The sequence below is a fragment of the Danio rerio genome, chromosome 7, assembly GCF_049306965.1.
Source record: "Danio rerio strain Tuebingen ecotype United States chromosome 7, GRCz12tu, whole genome shotgun sequence".
Classification (NCBI taxonomy): domain Eukaryota; kingdom Metazoa; phylum Chordata; class Actinopteri; order Cypriniformes; family Danionidae; genus Danio; species Danio rerio.
In genome coordinates, this window is record NC_133182.1 from 59,195,164 (window position 1) to 59,213,577 (window position 18,414).

At 34.5% G+C, this 18,414-nt stretch overlaps 1 protein-coding gene across 8 annotated transcripts in view; it reads right to left on the minus strand.

Moving 5' to 3' along the window:
- Positions 1 to 18,414, minus strand: part of unm_hu7910 (un-named hu7910) — a 64,809-nt gene that overhangs the window by 15,405 nt on the left and 30,990 nt on the right. For 4 of the 8 annotated variants that reach the window (XM_021478003.2, XM_073907376.1, XM_073907374.1 and 1 more), the window contains 5 exons: positions 10,788 to 10,844; positions 5,321 to 5,503; positions 3,566 to 3,651; positions 3,384 to 3,470; positions 3,157 to 3,307 (listed from right to left, as the gene is read on the minus strand). In XM_021478003.2, coding sequence (XP_021333678.1) covers positions 3,157 to 3,307; positions 3,384 to 3,470; positions 3,566 to 3,651; positions 5,321 to 5,503; positions 10,788 to 10,844 — 564 coding nt within the window. Of the gene's footprint in view, positions 1 to 3,156; positions 3,308 to 3,383; positions 3,471 to 3,565; positions 3,652 to 5,320; positions 5,504 to 10,787; positions 10,845 to 11,657; positions 17,507 to 18,414 lie in introns of those variants that run through there. The other 4 variants (XM_068222742.2, XM_073907372.1, XM_009303520.5 and 1 more) reach the window with 1 other exon arrangement.

Genomic DNA, 18,414 nt, shown 5'->3' on the forward strand with positions numbered 1-18,414 from the left:
AGTAAATGCATTACTTATGTAGGGTCCAGCCAGTTGGTCCAATGACGGTATCCAATGGTGGATGAAGGTTCACTGCATGTTCGGTCTTTCCAGTGCACAATGTTGATTTATATTAAACTTAACTCATATCTGACTCCAATTTTAGTATGAGATGGTTTAGAATATTAATATGTTTATCCTCGTTTAATCTGACTCCAATTATAAAACATTGAGAAGATTATTTTGTTTCCTTTCACATTATTTTAGATTATGATTGAATATTCTTTTGATTCGTTATTATACCTTATTCTCATTTACTCAGATTCCGATAGCATCTCGAGTCTTGCACCGGCCGGGTATACAATCTCTTAATACAAGCTTGTCAGTCTTGGTCATTAAACAGAGGCGATTAACCACTCTCCTAAAAAGGCAGAACCCTACTTACTCAATTTAGGAGATTTTTATGTGGTCCCCATAGATCTGTGATCTACTTAATCAAGACAAAGTATTTTAATAATAATCGCACAGGATTATAAGTTTGTAGATGAAGGCCTAAATATCCACATTTAAAGTAGTTTCAACAATATTTTGTTGTTCTAAATAGAAAACCCATAGTTGGCCTTTTGCAGTCTACGTATACATGAAATAATGCCAATTTGCTAGTCGGATCTCTAACAACATTGTTTAGCGTGCCACGCTGCTCCGTCTAACATGTTTTAGTCCGTTACTAACCTGTACAGTGGCTTGTAGTGCTATAGACAACAACATTTATCAGTGATAATAACACGAGGTTTGAATAATTCAAAACATAACAATTTATTAGTCAGGTAAATGTATTATGCCAATTCAATCAGTCAATTCATAAATGATCAATACAAAACATCAAATTATCAAAGATAAATCCAAGATGAAAAAGATGCATTCCTGACTTTGTAATATACATAACATGGTGCAAGCCATGTTATGGGCTGATCTGGTTAGGCAGAAATCGCCCTGAGTTTTTCTTAGACCTTACCTTAAATAATCCAAGAATTCCCTCAAGGAAGGGGGTGTGTGTATATAAAAGTCACACCCTTCACAGTGGTTCAAAAGATGCCTGAAGTTATATATTTATTGTTCTGATTATGTCTATTTCTGAGAGAATGAGACCATTGTACCAATCGCACTGAGACATTTCAAATGATATCAAACATGATGGTTAAAGTCAGTTTGGTTAATTCTAGAACATTCAAACATTGAAATGACCATATGTGTGAGTTGGGGGGATGAAGCTGAGTCTCAGCATAGTCAGATGCAAATGCAGCAGGAACTGGTTTTTCACGCATTCCCCCCTGGTGGGTTGTGGAGTCCATTGGCCCTGTCTTCAGCTCATGTTTTGAATTGTCAAAGATATCAGAATATTTGTAATATTTCAATTCTTACACTTAACATTAACTAATGAACTTTATTGTAAAGTGTGACTGAAATTCGAAATGGGTTAGTGTTTTTCAGTTTTGACATTTCAGAGCTACCATACAAGCGAACGGCAAAACACAAAATGACATCACTTTAGCCACAGATAACTTAATGACAAACACTGTACATATTATAAGACAAAATGTGGCGGACAGTTGAAAACCCATATGCTGGATTCAGTGACTGCCGCACTTCTTACCTGCTGCTGTTTAGGGGTATGTGTCCATACATTTGACGTACTGCCCATAAACATTATAATAAAAGGCACCTCATTGTTCGCTTCGGTCAATGTGGCCGCATTCTATAATAATGTCTAAGGTCTTTGTTCAGAATTTGTTTACATGCGTAATATGTAAAGTATCATAAGCAATGTAGCAAAATTTCAATGATTTTCTGAAAAAAAAACTTTGCATTTGAGGATAATCCAGCGCAGCTCTTTGATAATGAGAACTTTCTCTCTATGCAGTACTGAATAAACACAATGTGTAACCTTTTCATGTTTCTTTTTCTAGATGAGAAGAGAGGACATCACTGCTTGAATTGACTTCGAAATGTTTAGCTTTTTTCCACAAATGAATTAATAAGCATCACATTCGTTGTGCAAGGTTTGTCTACCAAACAAATTTTTCAGATATGAAAAATGCATACAAAATATCAGACTTGTGCAAAGACCTTTAGGCCCAATCCCAATTCTATTTTTGTACCCCTACCCGCCCCCTTCCCCCTGGCCCTTAAAACCGAGGGTGATGGGGATGGGCTTTAAAAATTACCCCTAAGAATTGGGACAGCACTACAGCACCTGCACACGCCATCAAATGTCATCGTGATCTTTGCTTCATATGAGATCAGATGATGGTGACTGTTGTAGTGATGCCAGTTGTGCTATTTTTTGAATGTTGTGGGACTGCTGCACAGGAGTTATTATTAGGGATTATAGATCGTGAAATTTAGGGGGTTTTATTTTAGCGTTTTTTTTTTTTACATGATGGTAAAACACGTATGTCGTTAACATCATGTGTTTGTTGTAAAAATTCATAATGTGGCGGACAGTTTGTCTTAATTTAAAACTTAATTTGTGGGTGCGGCCATCCTGCCATTGTGGCTGGTGTATTCTGGGAAATTTTCTTACCCCTTGGTTTCAAGTGTGGTCCTAAAAAAATCTTCATTCGAAGGGGTATTTAGCCCTTCCCCTTGGCCCTACGTCTTTAAGCTAAAGAGAATTGAACGCACTAAACGAGGGGTAGGGGTCAGGGGAAGGGCTAAGGGGTAGATTAGGATTGGGCCTTATTCTTCACAAACTGTATGAAAGAGCAAAACCATTCGAATATTTTTGGCTCAAGACTTCTGGTCTCATTCACTTCAATTGATTAGATGTTAAAAACAGCTTGTTCTGCTGATTACTGTTGTTGCAAACTATTATATTATTCTATTTGTTATGTATAGTCATGAATACACCTGTTTGTAGCGCAAGTAGCTTGACCTTATTCTGCCATTTATTATTTCTAGTCATTTCTCCCATAGGGCAACTGATTTGGAAGTTCTAAAACAAATCGCAAAAACTAGTGCACTTCCACATCACAGAATAAGGTCAATAGATATCCTTAAAACTAGCATCTAAAACTAGCATCTTTCTAACATCTAAACAATCTTATTATTTCACAGGACCTTTAACAATTGGATTTCACCATAGCTAGATGGCACATTAATGTTTAAAATATGTACCTAGAAACTGCTGCCTGTCTGCCCGTCTCTTCAGTGTGGCTTTGATGAGGTCTGGTGGAACATCTGGGAGCTCGGCTACTTCTCTGTATGTGTTCACCGCCTTCAGCAGCATCTCATTACTGCGCTTTTTCTCTGCCAAATCATCTTCAGCCTGAACACATGTTTATGAGTGCTCATAATATAACATAGACACATCAGCATTGCAACCTTTTATGATAATGTGTTACCTGTGCTTTACCGTATCTGCACCTCGGACTATGTGGAAATTTCTGCACAAGATCTTCAAAAGCCTGCAGAGACTCCTCAACCTTTCCCTGAAGACAAAAAGACTATTAATTCTGTCTGCAAATTTTTACTAATCATATTTTATTTGTGCTGTAACAGAGCATCATTTTTGTATACATTTTACCTTCTTCCGTAGTTTCTTTGCAGAGTTGATTTCCGATTTGATTGTTTTGTCAAATTTATTAAGGAGCTTCGGTTTCTTCGCTTTGGCTGTAAGAGAATTCACCACAGCATAAGTCTTTCTTGAAGTGTTGTGCTTTTCACACAATATCAATTCCATACAAATCATCTTAAAAATGCTTGAGCAGAGACAAATGTAGGTTGAATTGTTCTTACAAACTTGACAACTGTGGTTTTGTGGTGCTATTACGATATTTTAAGTTGTCTGGTGTCCTACTTAGGTAAAATTATAGGTCGAATTTATAAAGTCTGATTAAAAATCCTGTAAAATCACTTTCTATTTTAAAACATTTGAAAAGTGTTGTAATGACCATTTATGTGTTTTAATCTATGCATTTCAAATACTGATGAATAACTTCAAGCTCTTTTCTTTCAAACTGTTGTTTTAATAAGCCTATATGCTAACATATCATTTATCAACCGATTAGCCTGCTAGCTTATCATATACATTATGCATTTGAACTTGCACTTCAAGTGCAAATGCACATTGTTACATTTACCTAAAACTGTTAAATGTTTAACTTTATATAATAAATGATGTCTTTTAATCAGACGTTTACCACAGGGTCCTAAGCTGAACCCATTCCATTTATTTAAATGAAGTTCAACCTTTAACTGTATTAAATGTTTAAATAGTGCATGGCACTACCAGTAAATGTGTACCTTCAATGTAATGTCAGTCGCTTAAAAAAATCTCCCAAATGCATTAAATGTAAAGAGCTGTTTACACCTGGTCACTTCCTGTCTTATTTTCTGATTAAATAGTTAAAAGATTGTAAAAAGGACTGGAGTAAAAGCCCTGCAAAACATTTTCAAGCCTAAGAAAAATCCAATCTCTCACTTTAGGAGGAGGTCTGGGACACATCCAAATCAAATGCAGCAGTGAATTAGTGAACAGGTTTCACATTTTTCCCCTAGTTTCACTAGTTTATATACGTTTTAATTAGACATTTGTAAAATGAAAAGGAATAACTGTAGGCCTTTATAGTTATATAATAATTGTATAGTTTTAACGGTCTCTGTTGCCCAGTTTAGCAAAGGAACAATACACAAGCCTTCAATACTTATTAAGCAGACACATAATGTTTAATGATATTGATGATTAGCTAGAAGCATTTATATGTCAAACTTTAATTTAAAGCTTGCAATATGTTTGATAAATTTAACTCTATTGCATGTGCTCTATTCCTTAGCATATGCTGTTTCAAACACTTTGAATCATTTTGTGAGGGCAATTGGTTTAATTTGAAGATTTTAAAAGCTTTGTTTCTGCCAAGCCGTGATGTGAATGAAAAGGAAAAAGTATAGAAACTTTAGATGTTTCATTTAGCCTATAATGACAGTAATCACAGAGCCCACCTTTTGAGCTTGATGTTAAATTGATGTAATGTTTTACTGGAACACAAGTGAAGTACAAAGCTTCCTGCACAGCCTACATAAAAGCTTACATTTCTGTAAACAAAAACAATACGTAAATAAAATATGGTGTATCTAAAGTTTTAGTTAATGTAACAGTTACATTTGCATATAGCACAGAATATAAAGATCATATGTCCATTTAGTAGAGACAAATTAATTTGGCCAAATGTAAATGGAACTGTTTTTCACAAGTCAGATTCGATCAGAGGAAACACATGAAGTGACCAGGTGTAAACAGGCCTTAATTGAAAAGAATGAAAAAGCAAACAAGGAACTGTACCTTCTTTTTCTGATTTGGATTGTTCTGCTGGCTCTTCTGTTAATTCTGTTTTCTCTGGAGTAGATTCTGGAGTTGGGGCTGATTTATGCACAGACTCTGGTGGAACTGTTCCTGCAGGCCTTGATTCCTCTATTGAGGGTTCAGCACTTGATGTAACCACATGTGGAGTGTGTGGTGTGGAGTCTTTACAGGATATACAGAGAAGACCAAAATTAGACCGTTTATAAACACTTGATTATTATTGGGGTTTTTTTTCAGAAGTAATATAATCTTCAGCATTGAAAGTTTGAAGGAATTTTTGTTGTGGTTTAAACATACTAATAGAAATGTTTTGCAAAATGACAAATGCACTTCAATAAAAAACTGTTAATTCATGACAAGGGCAGTGACCAAAATTAGAGAACAGCAATGACTGTAGTACAAAGTGATTACAACTGAATATTGTTGTACAGGCCCTTACTATGAATGCTGCCACAGGATATCACAAGTCTCTCACATGACATCAATTGTCTCTCACTGGACACCACTAATCTCTCACAGGACATCACTAATCTCTCACAGGATATCATTGGTCTCTCACAGGACATCACTAGTCTCACTAGTCTCCCACAGGACATCTCTCCCACTGTGGTCTTATCTTGATCCACTCATCTTCCAGTCGCCTCCAAAATCCATTGCCTGGAGTGGTTTTCTTGAGTTTTCTTCAACAAGGTATGTGTACACTCCAAAAAAAAAGTATAACAAAAAAAATCAAGACAGGCAACGCCGTGGCGCAGTGGGTAGCACGTTCGCCTCACAGCAAGAAGGTCGCTGGTTAGATCCACAGCTGGGTCAGTTGGCATTTCTTTGTGAAGTTTGCATGTTCTCCCCATGTTTGGTTGGTGCTCCTGGTTTCCCCCACAAGTCCAAAGACGGTACAGGTGAATTGGGCATGCTAAAATTGACCGTAATGTACAAGTAAGTGTGTGTGTGTGTGTGTGTGTGTGTGTGTGTGTGTGTGTGTGTGTGTGTGTGTGTGTGTGTGTGTGTGTGTGTGTGTGTGTGTGTGAATGAGTGTGTATAGATGTTTCCCAGCAATGGGTTGTGACTGGAAGGGCATCCACTGCATAAAAACATAAGCTGGATAAGTTGGTGGTTCATTTGGTTTTGGCGACCTCAGATTAATAAAGGGACTAAGCCGACAAGAAAATTAATGAATGAATGAAAATTAAGACAAGAAATTTTTTATGTTGTTGGTCCGTGTACTATGCGTTCATTTGATGATTCTTTTCATTCTGGAAAACAAAACACCAGAAAAATAGTCCACACAAAACAAAAGCTCACCTGTTATCCTGTTTTTAACTCAAAACAGAGGATTAAAACAAACACAAAACAAAAACAAACTAAGGAGGCATTTATTAGTTTATTCGTTTGATCAAGAAAGAAACATAAAAAAAAAACATTTTTCAACATGTGGGCGTGCACGAAATGGAGACTGCTGATTGGTCAATTGCTATAAGGCTGTAAGATTTAAATCAAGCTTATCAACTCATACATAAAACAGGTTCATATACACGGATAAATTACTTGTATTTACACCTATACTATTGGATGTTCAAAACAATATATAAAACTTGCGTATATACATAAACTTGATACATGCATACACCCACATACACAATCACATATACATGTAGTTATTTGCATATGCGCCCAAAAACTTGTGCATATGAATATAAACTTGATGCGTGCATAAACACCCAAATAACACTCATGTAAACATACAAAATTAAATTCACAAACATATATGCAATTAGTTGTGAACATCCAAGTGATTGCATGTGTATGTGCATAGTCTTCGTAAAAGTCATTTGAGTTTAAATAGATGAGATCACTATTTATCATAATAGTTAATAAGTAATAATAATTAATCGTGATATAGAAATAATCAGATTAATAGAGGAATTAAATCTGTTGAATAATGAAAATAGATTATGCTAAATATAAAAAGATAATGCTAGGAATGCTCCAGCAAATTATAAAAATTTTATATGCAATTAAATTATTGAAAAACATTGGGTTTAACAAAGAAAACGCTAATAAATAGTTTCTTTTCATCACATTGGTCAAGCTAACCTCCATGGACCAGCTATATATATCAGATCCTCTGGACACTGCTTCTTTTATGTTTAATAACTATATTTTATGGTGCCTGGCATCCAGCGTTTTTTGGTGCATTAGCCTGTTTATTGGTGATAGGCTAACCCACTTAAAAAGTGCATTCCTGCCCCCTACTGTACATAAGTGTGTATCGTAACCCGTGATGAATAGTGACATCTATAAAGTAGCAAACATCAAAAACTAATATTAAATTAATATTTTACTCTAAAAAATTATTTATAAAACCTTATATTAATTAAACCCATTGCTTTCTAATAATTTAATTGCATATTAAACCTTTATAGTGTGGAGCATTCTAGGCATTAATTCATTTTTATTTATATGATAAATAATGATCTCATCCATTTAAACTCAAAGGACTTTTGAGAAGTCTATGCACATGCACATATGAAATCACTTGCATGTTCACAACGAAATGTATGCTTGTGAAATTATGCACACATCGAGTTTATATGTATATGTGAGAGTTTTTTGGGTGCATATGCATAAATCAATTTGTTTATGTGATTGTGTATGTGGATGTATGCATGCATCAAGTTTATGTATATACACAAGTTTCATATATTGTTTTGAACATCCAACACTATAGGTGTATATGAAAGTAATTTATAGGTGTATATGTACCTGTTTTATGTATGAGTTGATAAGCGAAGTTTGATTTAAATCCTACAGCCTTATCGGTATTGACCAATCTGCAGAAAAAGGGGCGTCTCCGTCTTGTGCACAACCACACGTTGAAATCTTGTTTTCTTGGTGTTCGTTTTTTGATCAAACGAATAAACTAATAAATGCCTCATTATTTAGTTTTTGTTTTGTGCTTCTTTTAATAATTCGTTTTAAGTTATAAACACTAAAACAGATGAGCTTTTTTTGTGTGCGTGCCAACAGAATAAACAGAAAAACGAAATATTGACTTTTTCTGGTGTTTCGTTTTCCCTAATTAAAGGAATAATCAAATGAAGGGATGGTACACAAATCGTTGTTTTAACTTATTTTAATAATTTAATCAGTTTTTAACTGAACCTTTGAAGTTATGTAAAGTTTAACTTAATATTTTTAATCAGTTTAATTAAATGTAAGTTGAGACAACTAAAAAAGTTAATTTGATTCAACTGAAAATTAAGGCAGCAAGAATTTTTTTTACAGTGTAGGGATGCACAAAAATATTGGCTGAAAATCACATTTTTGGATTTTGTCCACCTTCAACTGTGTTCAGTGCACTGGTTTCCCCAAGCCATAGCATTATAGCCCTTAAGATATTCAATGTACCCACATATCTACTGTTTGCATGCAAAGCACATATTACAGGAAAAGTAAAGTCCACGCTAACAGGACATTTCTATTTACAGTATTATACTTGATTATACTGTATATTTACTATCGTACACTATTGTGCTTTCATGGAAACCCTGATATAATGACACATCTCAATTTGTTCAGTCAAATAGTCTTCACTGTCAATAAAATATAGTTATTTTATTAGCTTGTTTTATTTTTTAAATCAGTGTAATTTAAATTATTAGGTTTCAGCCAAGAATTTAAATTTCAGTACATTCCTATACTTAAGATAATTTTAGATCAATACTGACTATGCACTAATTCAATTTTCAGCTTTAAGGAACTGCTTTACCCATCTTGCTGTCTGATAGCGCTCATTGTTGGGCAGTAAAAACTGATTGGGCAGTAAAAACAGGGAAGATGTTCATGAGCTTCTATTTAACATTTCTTTTCACTATGCCATTATGTCATATCTCTCAATTAATGCCACTTTTCTCCTCCACCTTTCACTTCTTACACGCTTTGGATTCAGTCTTTCCTCAGATATATAACAAACAATGCACGTAACTAAGCATCAATCCAAGTGAATCGTGGACCAGTTTTCAGTCCACACAACATTTTCCCATTGTATTACCACTATTTTTAGGGAATAAAATGTATAGATATTCTGTGTGTAACTCTGAAATGCATCAAATGACATCAACAAAATGAAAATGGTTACTTCTGTAATGCCTAGCATCTACAGACATCAGAGAACTTATGAGCCCTTTAATTTTTGGATCATCTAATAAATATGAAAATGTGCCAATGAAATACTTACTGCAAACAGACTATTAGAAAGAGATAAGAATCATTTACACAAACTGAAAGTTCATCTAGTAAGCATCAACACATTATTTTTAAATATAAAATATTTAATTAAAAATTACAGTCTAGAATATGAATTTATCATATATGATAGATGAACATACATGACATTTGTTGGATTTGTAGTTTTTTTTACAAGAATCATCCACAAGGTGGTGCTGTAATTTGATTTTTTTTCCCCTTTGCGCTAATAACTTTGAAACCACAATTCCTTCAGTTGATCATATGCCTATTTCGCATACTCAGTATGATTTCAAGTTCAAAAACAACCCATTACACAACATGACCATGACAAAATAATGTTTGTTTTAATTGTTTCAGAAATGTGGGCATACATCTGTGGGGGTGGCCCTAGGTGAATAATTGCCCTTTATCTTAAAAAATGCAATTCCAAATTATGGACACATTTAATATCTTTATTTTTTTCAGCCCTTTTAACAGAGATTATGATTGTGGGTTAAGTAGGACTGTGTAAATGGTTCAGTATCAAAATCTTGATTTGATGATGGGGAGTTGTGTCTTCTCCAGCCCATCTCAAAGATTCTCAATAGTGTTAAGGTTTGGATTGCTGGATACTCCCTGGCTCCGAGGCTCAAGAACGCTCTCAACTATAACATTAGACATGCAGAATCTTTTACATTGTTTAAATCATCCTTGGAAACACATTACTTTACACTTGCTTATTCACAAGGTGTGCATTTTTGTGTTTTATGATTTGGATATTGAATAATTTATTTATTTTGAAAGTTTTACTTTAATTTTTATACAAAACAATATTGTTATTTTTATGCAAAAACAAAACTGTTTGTAAATGTTTTTGTGTGTTATTTGATTTGAGAATTAAGTTTTAAAAAGCACTAAAATTCATTATTATTATTATTATTGTCCTTGACTCATAATAAAAATGCTTAAAATCATACTTGATGAGTCACAGGTTTCCTGTGAGGATGGTTTTATGGGTAAGGTAATGACATCATATAAGCGGCTTTTACTTTTGTTTTTTTCATTGCATTTTAAAATGCAGTACAAGAAGAGTCCTTAAAAACTATATATACAAGTGTGTGTTTGTGTGTGTGTGTGTACTTCGACACATAAAAACCCTCACAAACACATAAAGAGAGCAAGATGTGGCAGCTGGGTATTGTAAAACTAGTTTCCTTACCTTTTTCTTCTAAGGGCTTATCTCTTGATGCCACCAAAACGGGCTTCCCCGTCAGACCTATATGAAAGTGGAGTAAAATCAGACACTATCCTAGCATCCTTTTTTTGTATTATTAAAAATAATACCCATAATAAAAATACACAACAGGTTTAATAACTTTTAAAATGGTTTCCACAATGGATGGTCACAGTGTCACACACACTACACTTAAGGCCAGTGGATATCAAATCCAGTCACAGGACAGAAGGTGGGGTAGGGGGGGATGGGGCTTTGTGCTTGGTGATGCAATTAAATTTATTCAAAACTAAATTAATTAATTAATTAATTAACTAAAAGTTTATTTAAATAAGTTAGCAGAATTACCATAGTTTATTCATAATCTACATAAGATAAAAGTAGAAGTTAATAGCAACATAAATTAAACAAATTCAAAAATGACGAAAAAAAAAATTATATTGTTCTGCATTTTTTGCGCTGTCAATACACATGTTTTTATAGGTCTATTGGTGTTTGTGTGACATAATGCATAATGTTTGTATAGTCACCAGTTGTAGTCACTGCATTGTTATTTTGGGGGTTGCGAATTGAACATTTGGAGAAACCCCTTCTTTAGGTATATGTAACATACTACCGGTTCATATTGGAACCACTGATTATTGAATTCACAATTCTGTCTATGTGTGAAATAGTATAACATAAAAGAACAAAAAAACTGGCAGAAGAAAGTCAGGGCCTTATCATTCATCCATGCACACACACACACGCACACACACACGCGCACACACACGCGCTCACACACGCGCACACACGGGCACACACGCGCACACACGTGCACACACACGCACACACACACAAATAAACCAGACCATGTATTAGCCAGAAGAAGTATAATTGTAAATAATGAAGAAGTTCACATTTCCTTGATACTTTCTTAAAATATTTAACCACACAGGTTAGTTTCCGTGAACATACCTGTTTAACCATTTCAATTCATAAATTAAAAGTGGTTTGTCATTTATTTGTTCAAGTAATTCTTCCTACTCCAGTTAAATACTGTAATAAATATCACATGCTGATTACCCTTCAAAAAACATCACTCTAATCAAAGCATTGCTGCCCAGACTTTTCTGAGCAATGACAATTACTTCAGTGTATTTGCTACAAGATAAATAACACACAATGTAAAGAAACTACACACTTCAACTTAAACGTGACATTCTCATTAACATTCAATAAAACATTCAATATTTCATTTAATAAATGGATATCCACCAAAACGATTCTACAAATAATCTCAAGATCTCAGTATGTCACAAAATACACAAACACAAATATAAAATACAATCAAAATACAATTTGCCAGAGTTTTGAGAGAGAAAGGCATCACCAGCTGTTGTAATAAAATCAGATGTTTTAAAGCTTATCCTCATTGCAGCTGCACAGAACATTTCTTTCTAATTTAATTTCTTTAATAACTGGCTCAGAAAAAGAGGAACTGAAACAATAATCAACACTGATGTGTTCTGCATTTAGACTGACAAATAGTGTGCTCTTCAAATATGACCTTTCAGACTGTCTGCACCGTATGACCACTGTTTGAAGATCAGTTAGTTCAGTGTATAATGCTGACTGCCATAGAAATGCAAGTGAGACTTCAACAAGTATTAATAGCACCTGACTGTGTGAAAAACATCCAAACAGTTTTTTTTTTTTTTGCCCGTTACAAAGTCTTTGGTGACATTATTAAGGCAAGAGAAACAACATATTCAAGTACATACAACATTAAAAGAGTTCACTTATCGGTTCATTTAAAAATGCACAGGGTTAAATGGATTTTCAGCCAAAAATTACAATTCTGTCATTCACTCATACTTTGTTTATTGCAGAGAGTTTCTTTCTTCTGTTCACACAAAAGTGTTCAGCAATATACAGTTGAAGTCAGAATTATTAGCCCCTGTTTATTTTTTCCCCAATTTCTGTTTAACGGAGAGAAGATTTTTTTAAGCACATTTCTAAACATAATAGTTTTAATAACTCATTTCTAATTACTGATTTATTTTATCTTTGCCATGATGACAGTAAATTTTTTTTTTTACTAGATATTTTTCAAGACACTTCTATAAAGCTAAAAGTGACATTTAAAGGCTTAACTAGGTTAATTAGGTTAACTAGGCAGGTTAGGGGAATTAGCCAAGTTATCTTATGATGGTTTGTTCTGTAGACTATCGAAAAAAGTTAGCTTAAAGGGGCTAATAATTTTGTCTCTAAAATGGTTTTAAAAAATTTAAAACTGCTTTTATACTAGCCAAAATCAAACAAATAAGACTTTCTCCAGAAGAAAAATATTAACAGACATACTGTGAACATGTCTTTGCTCTATTAAACATAATTTGGGAAATTTTTAAAAAAGAAAAAAAAAAGAAAAAGGAGGGCTAATAATTCTGACTTCAACTGAATATATATTTGTATGGAAGTTAATGTATAGTGGTTTGCAATATTTATTTATTTTTTCAAAATGTCTTGCTTTTTAGTTTCAACCAAAGAAATAAACTCATAAAAGTTGAGTGTGATTAAACAGTGAGGATTTTTTTTATTTTTGGATGAACTATGACTTTAATATCCCACAGTTCTTACTGTATGAGAAAATAGTAAGTGAACATGAATTAAGGCACATCTAATAAAATACAGGAACAAAAACACAAAATATATGGTGACTTAGATTTAATTGCAATTTTCAAACTCCTATTAACAGATTTAAGGTTACTAATCAGATCCAAGTTGGCTATGGTCATGTGTAAATGTCTTTTATTTAGTTAGTTATTGTGAATTTGCATTTTTCTATTCACCTATAGCATCTCTACATTGTGCAGCTTGACTACATTAATGCTTTCTTTCAATATGGTCACCAGTTTGTTGAGCAAAACAAAGAATTGCACTTATGCTAATGAGAAAGCACTGTAGAACTTAAGAGACATTGTGTTAAACGAGACCTATAATGCAAAAATCACTTTTATAAGGGTTGTAAACACAGCTGTGTTGCTTCTAATGGTAAGAATGTATTAAGTTTAGTTTTTATAATCATACTTCATTAAAATTCTGCAGAAGTCTGCAGAAACACTTTGATTGAACTTGTTATAAAAGGTGAAAAACACCACCCATTAGCAATGACCTCTCCCTCATTAGCATAAGAAGTTAGTCTTGTTTTTGAATATGCAACTATGCATATACAAATAGGCATTTGTATTCCTGCCTTCTTTTGCAAAAGAATACGATCTCATTTGAATTTAAAGCTACAGTCACCAAAATTGGCACAATTAGGATCAAAGCCTAAAAGGGGCCATTACAAAGGTTTATAAAACAATATTTGTGGGGTATTTTGAGCTGAAACTTCACATATGCACACTCTAGGGACATCAGAGACTTATTTTACGCCTTGTAAAAAGGGAAATGGTAGGCCCTCTTTAACTGAAACAATTGCATTAATTACTTAATTTAAAATATTGCTTGATGCTCAATTCAACATCATTATTCATTGTAAAAGAGAGAAAAAAAGACTTGACTGAACATCTTCAGACTCATTTTCTCTTTTTACTACACCCCTACAATAAAAGATGTTAATAACAATAACACAACCAGTCTCACTGAACAAAAAAATATATAGTTTTGCAGCATTTAAAAAGTGAAAAATCCATTGAAATTAATACTTATTTGTGTATGGTAAAAATAAAGCATATCTATTGTACTACAAGTCTTTGACGTCTTTTCTCCAAATGTTTCGTACTGCACAAAGATATTCCAGATAAATGAGTGCAATGTTGGTTACTTCATTTATCTTTTTCCCTTTTTTCAATTTACATTTTTTAAGAAATACTACAAGACTACAAAATAGAGAAGTTAATCTCTAAAGTTGATTTCAATTCATAAGCAAACTATTTATGATTTCATATTGTGCAAGTAAATGCTCAGCGTGTGATGAATTTGAGCATTTCTAACAAACTGAAAAACACATATTACTTTCTGAAAGAAGTAAAGGCAGATAAGGGAAATAAAAATACACTAGGATGGTCCAAACGTCCACAATAGGCCGGACCCCCACCACCAAAAAAGATAATAAAAATTGAACACCTAATTCTATAACTTAGTTTTTTCGCATTGGAGCAGGTGCAGCCATATTGGCTTGAGTATTCCTTGATCGTTCACTTACACTGATATTAAGCTATAAAAACAGCTTGTCATGCTGATTAATGTAACAAACTGGTATTTTCAAGTACTTTGAAGGATTACTACAATTTATTATTAGTCATTTCCCCCATTTACTGTAGATGAATGAATCAGAAGTCCCAAAATAAATGCAGCAAAGAGCTTACTTCCGCATTGCAGAATAACATGACTAAACTAAGTAAAAGTATCAAACACAAATTTATATACTTTTCTGAATGCATTTCAGTTCAGGATGAAACTATATTTGAATCAGAGAATTTATGTATATTTGAATAAAACCCATTAGACGACTGATTCACAGTCACATTCCCAACGCAGGAAATTTTGTTGTTACCTTTCTTCACTCAACGGCAAAGCTGTTATAACGGTGTCTGAAACACAACAGCACTCGTTCAAAAAAAGAAACCTGTTACTGTTTTGAACAGCTTAAACCATCACAGCACTGAAATTGTAAGTAGCATAAATACCCTTAGCTATTTACTTCCCAATGCTGTTGTTCCTTCTGAATACTTTTTATTTCCAGTCAAATCTCCCACGTTAGTGTTATTTCTTAACTTTTTTGCTTGAAGATTTAAGTAAACCTCGAGTTGATGTTTTCTCCTCCTTGGCACTTTTTTCATCAGCTGATTCCTTTTCATTTTCTGATTCATCTTTTTGTACATTCAATTTTTTTTCCTTCACATCTTTCTCTGCTTTTCCCTTTGATGCCCTCTTTTCTTCTCTTTCTTTCTCTTTCTGTGGTTTTCTCTTTTCTGCTTTTTCTTTCTCAACTTGTTTCTTTTCTTTAGTCAGTCTTTCCATTTCTGCCCTTTCCTTTTCTGGTTTTTCCTTAGACAGTCTCTCTTTTTCTGTGTTTTTTTTCTCTAGTTTTTCTTTTTCTGCTTTTTTCTTAGCTAGTCTCTCTTTTTCTGCCTTTACTTTCTCATTTTTTTCTTTTTCCGCTTTTTCTTTAGCCAGTCTTTCTTTTTCTTTGGCTAGTCTTTCCTTTTCTGCCTTTTCTCTCTCAAGTCTTTCCTTCTCTGCTTTTTCTTTGGCTAGTCTTTCCTTTTCTGCCTTTTCTTTCTCAATTTTTTCTTTTTCCGCTTGTTCTTTAGCAAGTCGTTCCTTCTCTGCTCTTTCTTTGGCTTGTCTTTCCTTTTCTGCCTTTTCTTTCTCAAGTCTTTCCTTTTCTGCTTTTTCTTTGGCTAGTCTTTCCTTTTCTGCCTTTTCTTTCTCAATTTTTTCTTTTTCCGCTTGTTCTTTAGCTAGTCTTTCCTTTTCCGCTTTTTCTTTGGCTAGTCTTTCCTTTTCTGCCTTTTCTTTCTCAATTCTTTCCTTTTCTGCTTTTTCCCTAGCTAGTCTTTCCTTTTCTGCCTTTTCTTTCTCAATCCTTTCCTTCTCCGCCTTTTCTTTGGCTAGTCTGTCCTTCTCCAACTTTTCTTTGGCTAGTCTTTCCTTCTCTGCTTTTTCTTTGGCTAGTCTTTCCTTTTCCGCCTTTTCTTTGGCTAGTCTTTCCTTCTCTGCTTTTTCTTTAGCTAGTCTTTCTTTTTCTGCTTTTTCCTTAGCTACTCTTTCCTTTTCCGCCTTTTCTTTCTCAATTCTTTCCTTCTCTGCCTTTTCTTTGGCCAGTCTTTCCTTTTCTGCTTTTTCTTTGGCTACTCTTTCCTTTTCTGCATTTTCTTTCTCAATTCTTTCCTTCTCTGCCTTTTCTTTGGCCAGTCTTTCTTTTTCTGCTTTTTCTTTAGCTAGTCTTTCCTTTTCCGCCTTTTCTTTGGCCAGTCTTTCCTTTTCTGCCTTTTCTTTCTCAAGTCTTTCCTTCTCTGCTTTTTCTTTAGCTAGTCTTTCTTTTTCTGCTTTTTCCTTGACTAGTCTTTCCTTTTCCGCCTTTTCCTTCTCAATTCTTTCCTTTTCCACTTTTTCTTTGGCTAGTCTTTCCTTTTCTGCTTTTTCTTTTTCAATTCTTTCCTTTTCCGCTTTTTCTTTCGCCAGTCTTTCTTTTTCCGCCTTTTCTTTGGCCAATCTTTCCTTTTCTGCCTTTTCTTTCTCTGCTTTTTCTTTCTCAATTCTTTCCTTTTCCACTTTCTCTTTCGCCACTCTTTCTTTTTCCGCCTTTTCTTTGGCCAGTCTTTCCTTTTCTGCCTTTTCTTTCTCTGCTTTTTCTTTCTCAATTCTTTCCTTTTCGTTTTTTTCTTCGTCAAGTCTTTCCTTTTCTGCCTTTTCAGCTCTTTCTTTGGCCATTTTTTCTTGTTCCATTCGCTCCCTCTCTGCTTTCTCCTTTGCTAGCTTCTTCTCTTGTTCTCGTTGAAATCGTTCTTCCTTAAGTTTAGCTTCTGCTTCCTCTTTGGCTTTTTTAGCCGCAAGAGTAGCCTGTCTCTCCTCTTCCTCTTGAGCCAAAACACTACGGACTTCAGCAAGGGCTAGTTTGGCAATCTTTTTGGCTTCAATCTTCTCATGAATAATTCGCAGCTGCTCCTTGAGGGCAGTTTTCAACTTTCGCCCAATATCCCTTGTCGGATGTTCTGAGAAGGAGTAGGACAAAAGTCTCAGAAGGCTCATCATTCGGTTTCCATGCAAAGATTGCATTTCAAACAATTTTAAGACTGTAATTATAGGGGAGTTATATGGGGATGCACCATGTGTATAAGGCCAAAACTGTGCGAATATATTTATACATTTTAATATGCTCTAGAGCTGGGTGGTGAATCAAATGCATTTTCATGCACATTTTGTCAGTACTACACAGAGCCATAGTTTACTGAAACATCACTGATAAAGAAAAAAAAAAAAATCGAAATCGAAATTTGTTTAATCAGATATTGAAATAATCACTCTGTGATAAAAGCTGTTTGCATAATTTTTTAATAAACGTCTCAGAAACTGCCAAAACTCTTGTTCCCTGAAAGAGGGAATGGAGACATGTTAAAAACATTACGGGCAATCACAACATGACCAATCACTCTGGAGAGTAACAAATTGGCAAATGAATGAATCTCTTTTCCAGGTGAGGCTGCTCATTGATCAGCTAATTATATAACAGCACCAGAAGAAGCTCCTGTGAGACTTATGCACTAAGTAGGCAATCGCACTAGCTTTCAGCAGGTCATTCTGCAACTGTGGCACCGAAACGTAATGCCTCCATTCCCTCCTAGCCCTAACCCAGGGGGAGCAAAACATATGAGCAGGGTGGTTAGCTGTTGGGGAAGACAAGGTCCAGCCTGTGAGGGGGACTTCACAGTGGCTGACTAAGCATATGACATCACCAAGTGGGGATGCACATAACAGGCCCTGATTGCCAAAATGCGGGTTGACCAAACAGGCAACCCAGACAATATAATGGGCCAAACATCCAGATCCTCCTCCGAGTCAGATGTTGGGGGCCTTGAAGGAACTCCTTAAGGCTGATTTATACTTCTGTGTCAAACGCCGG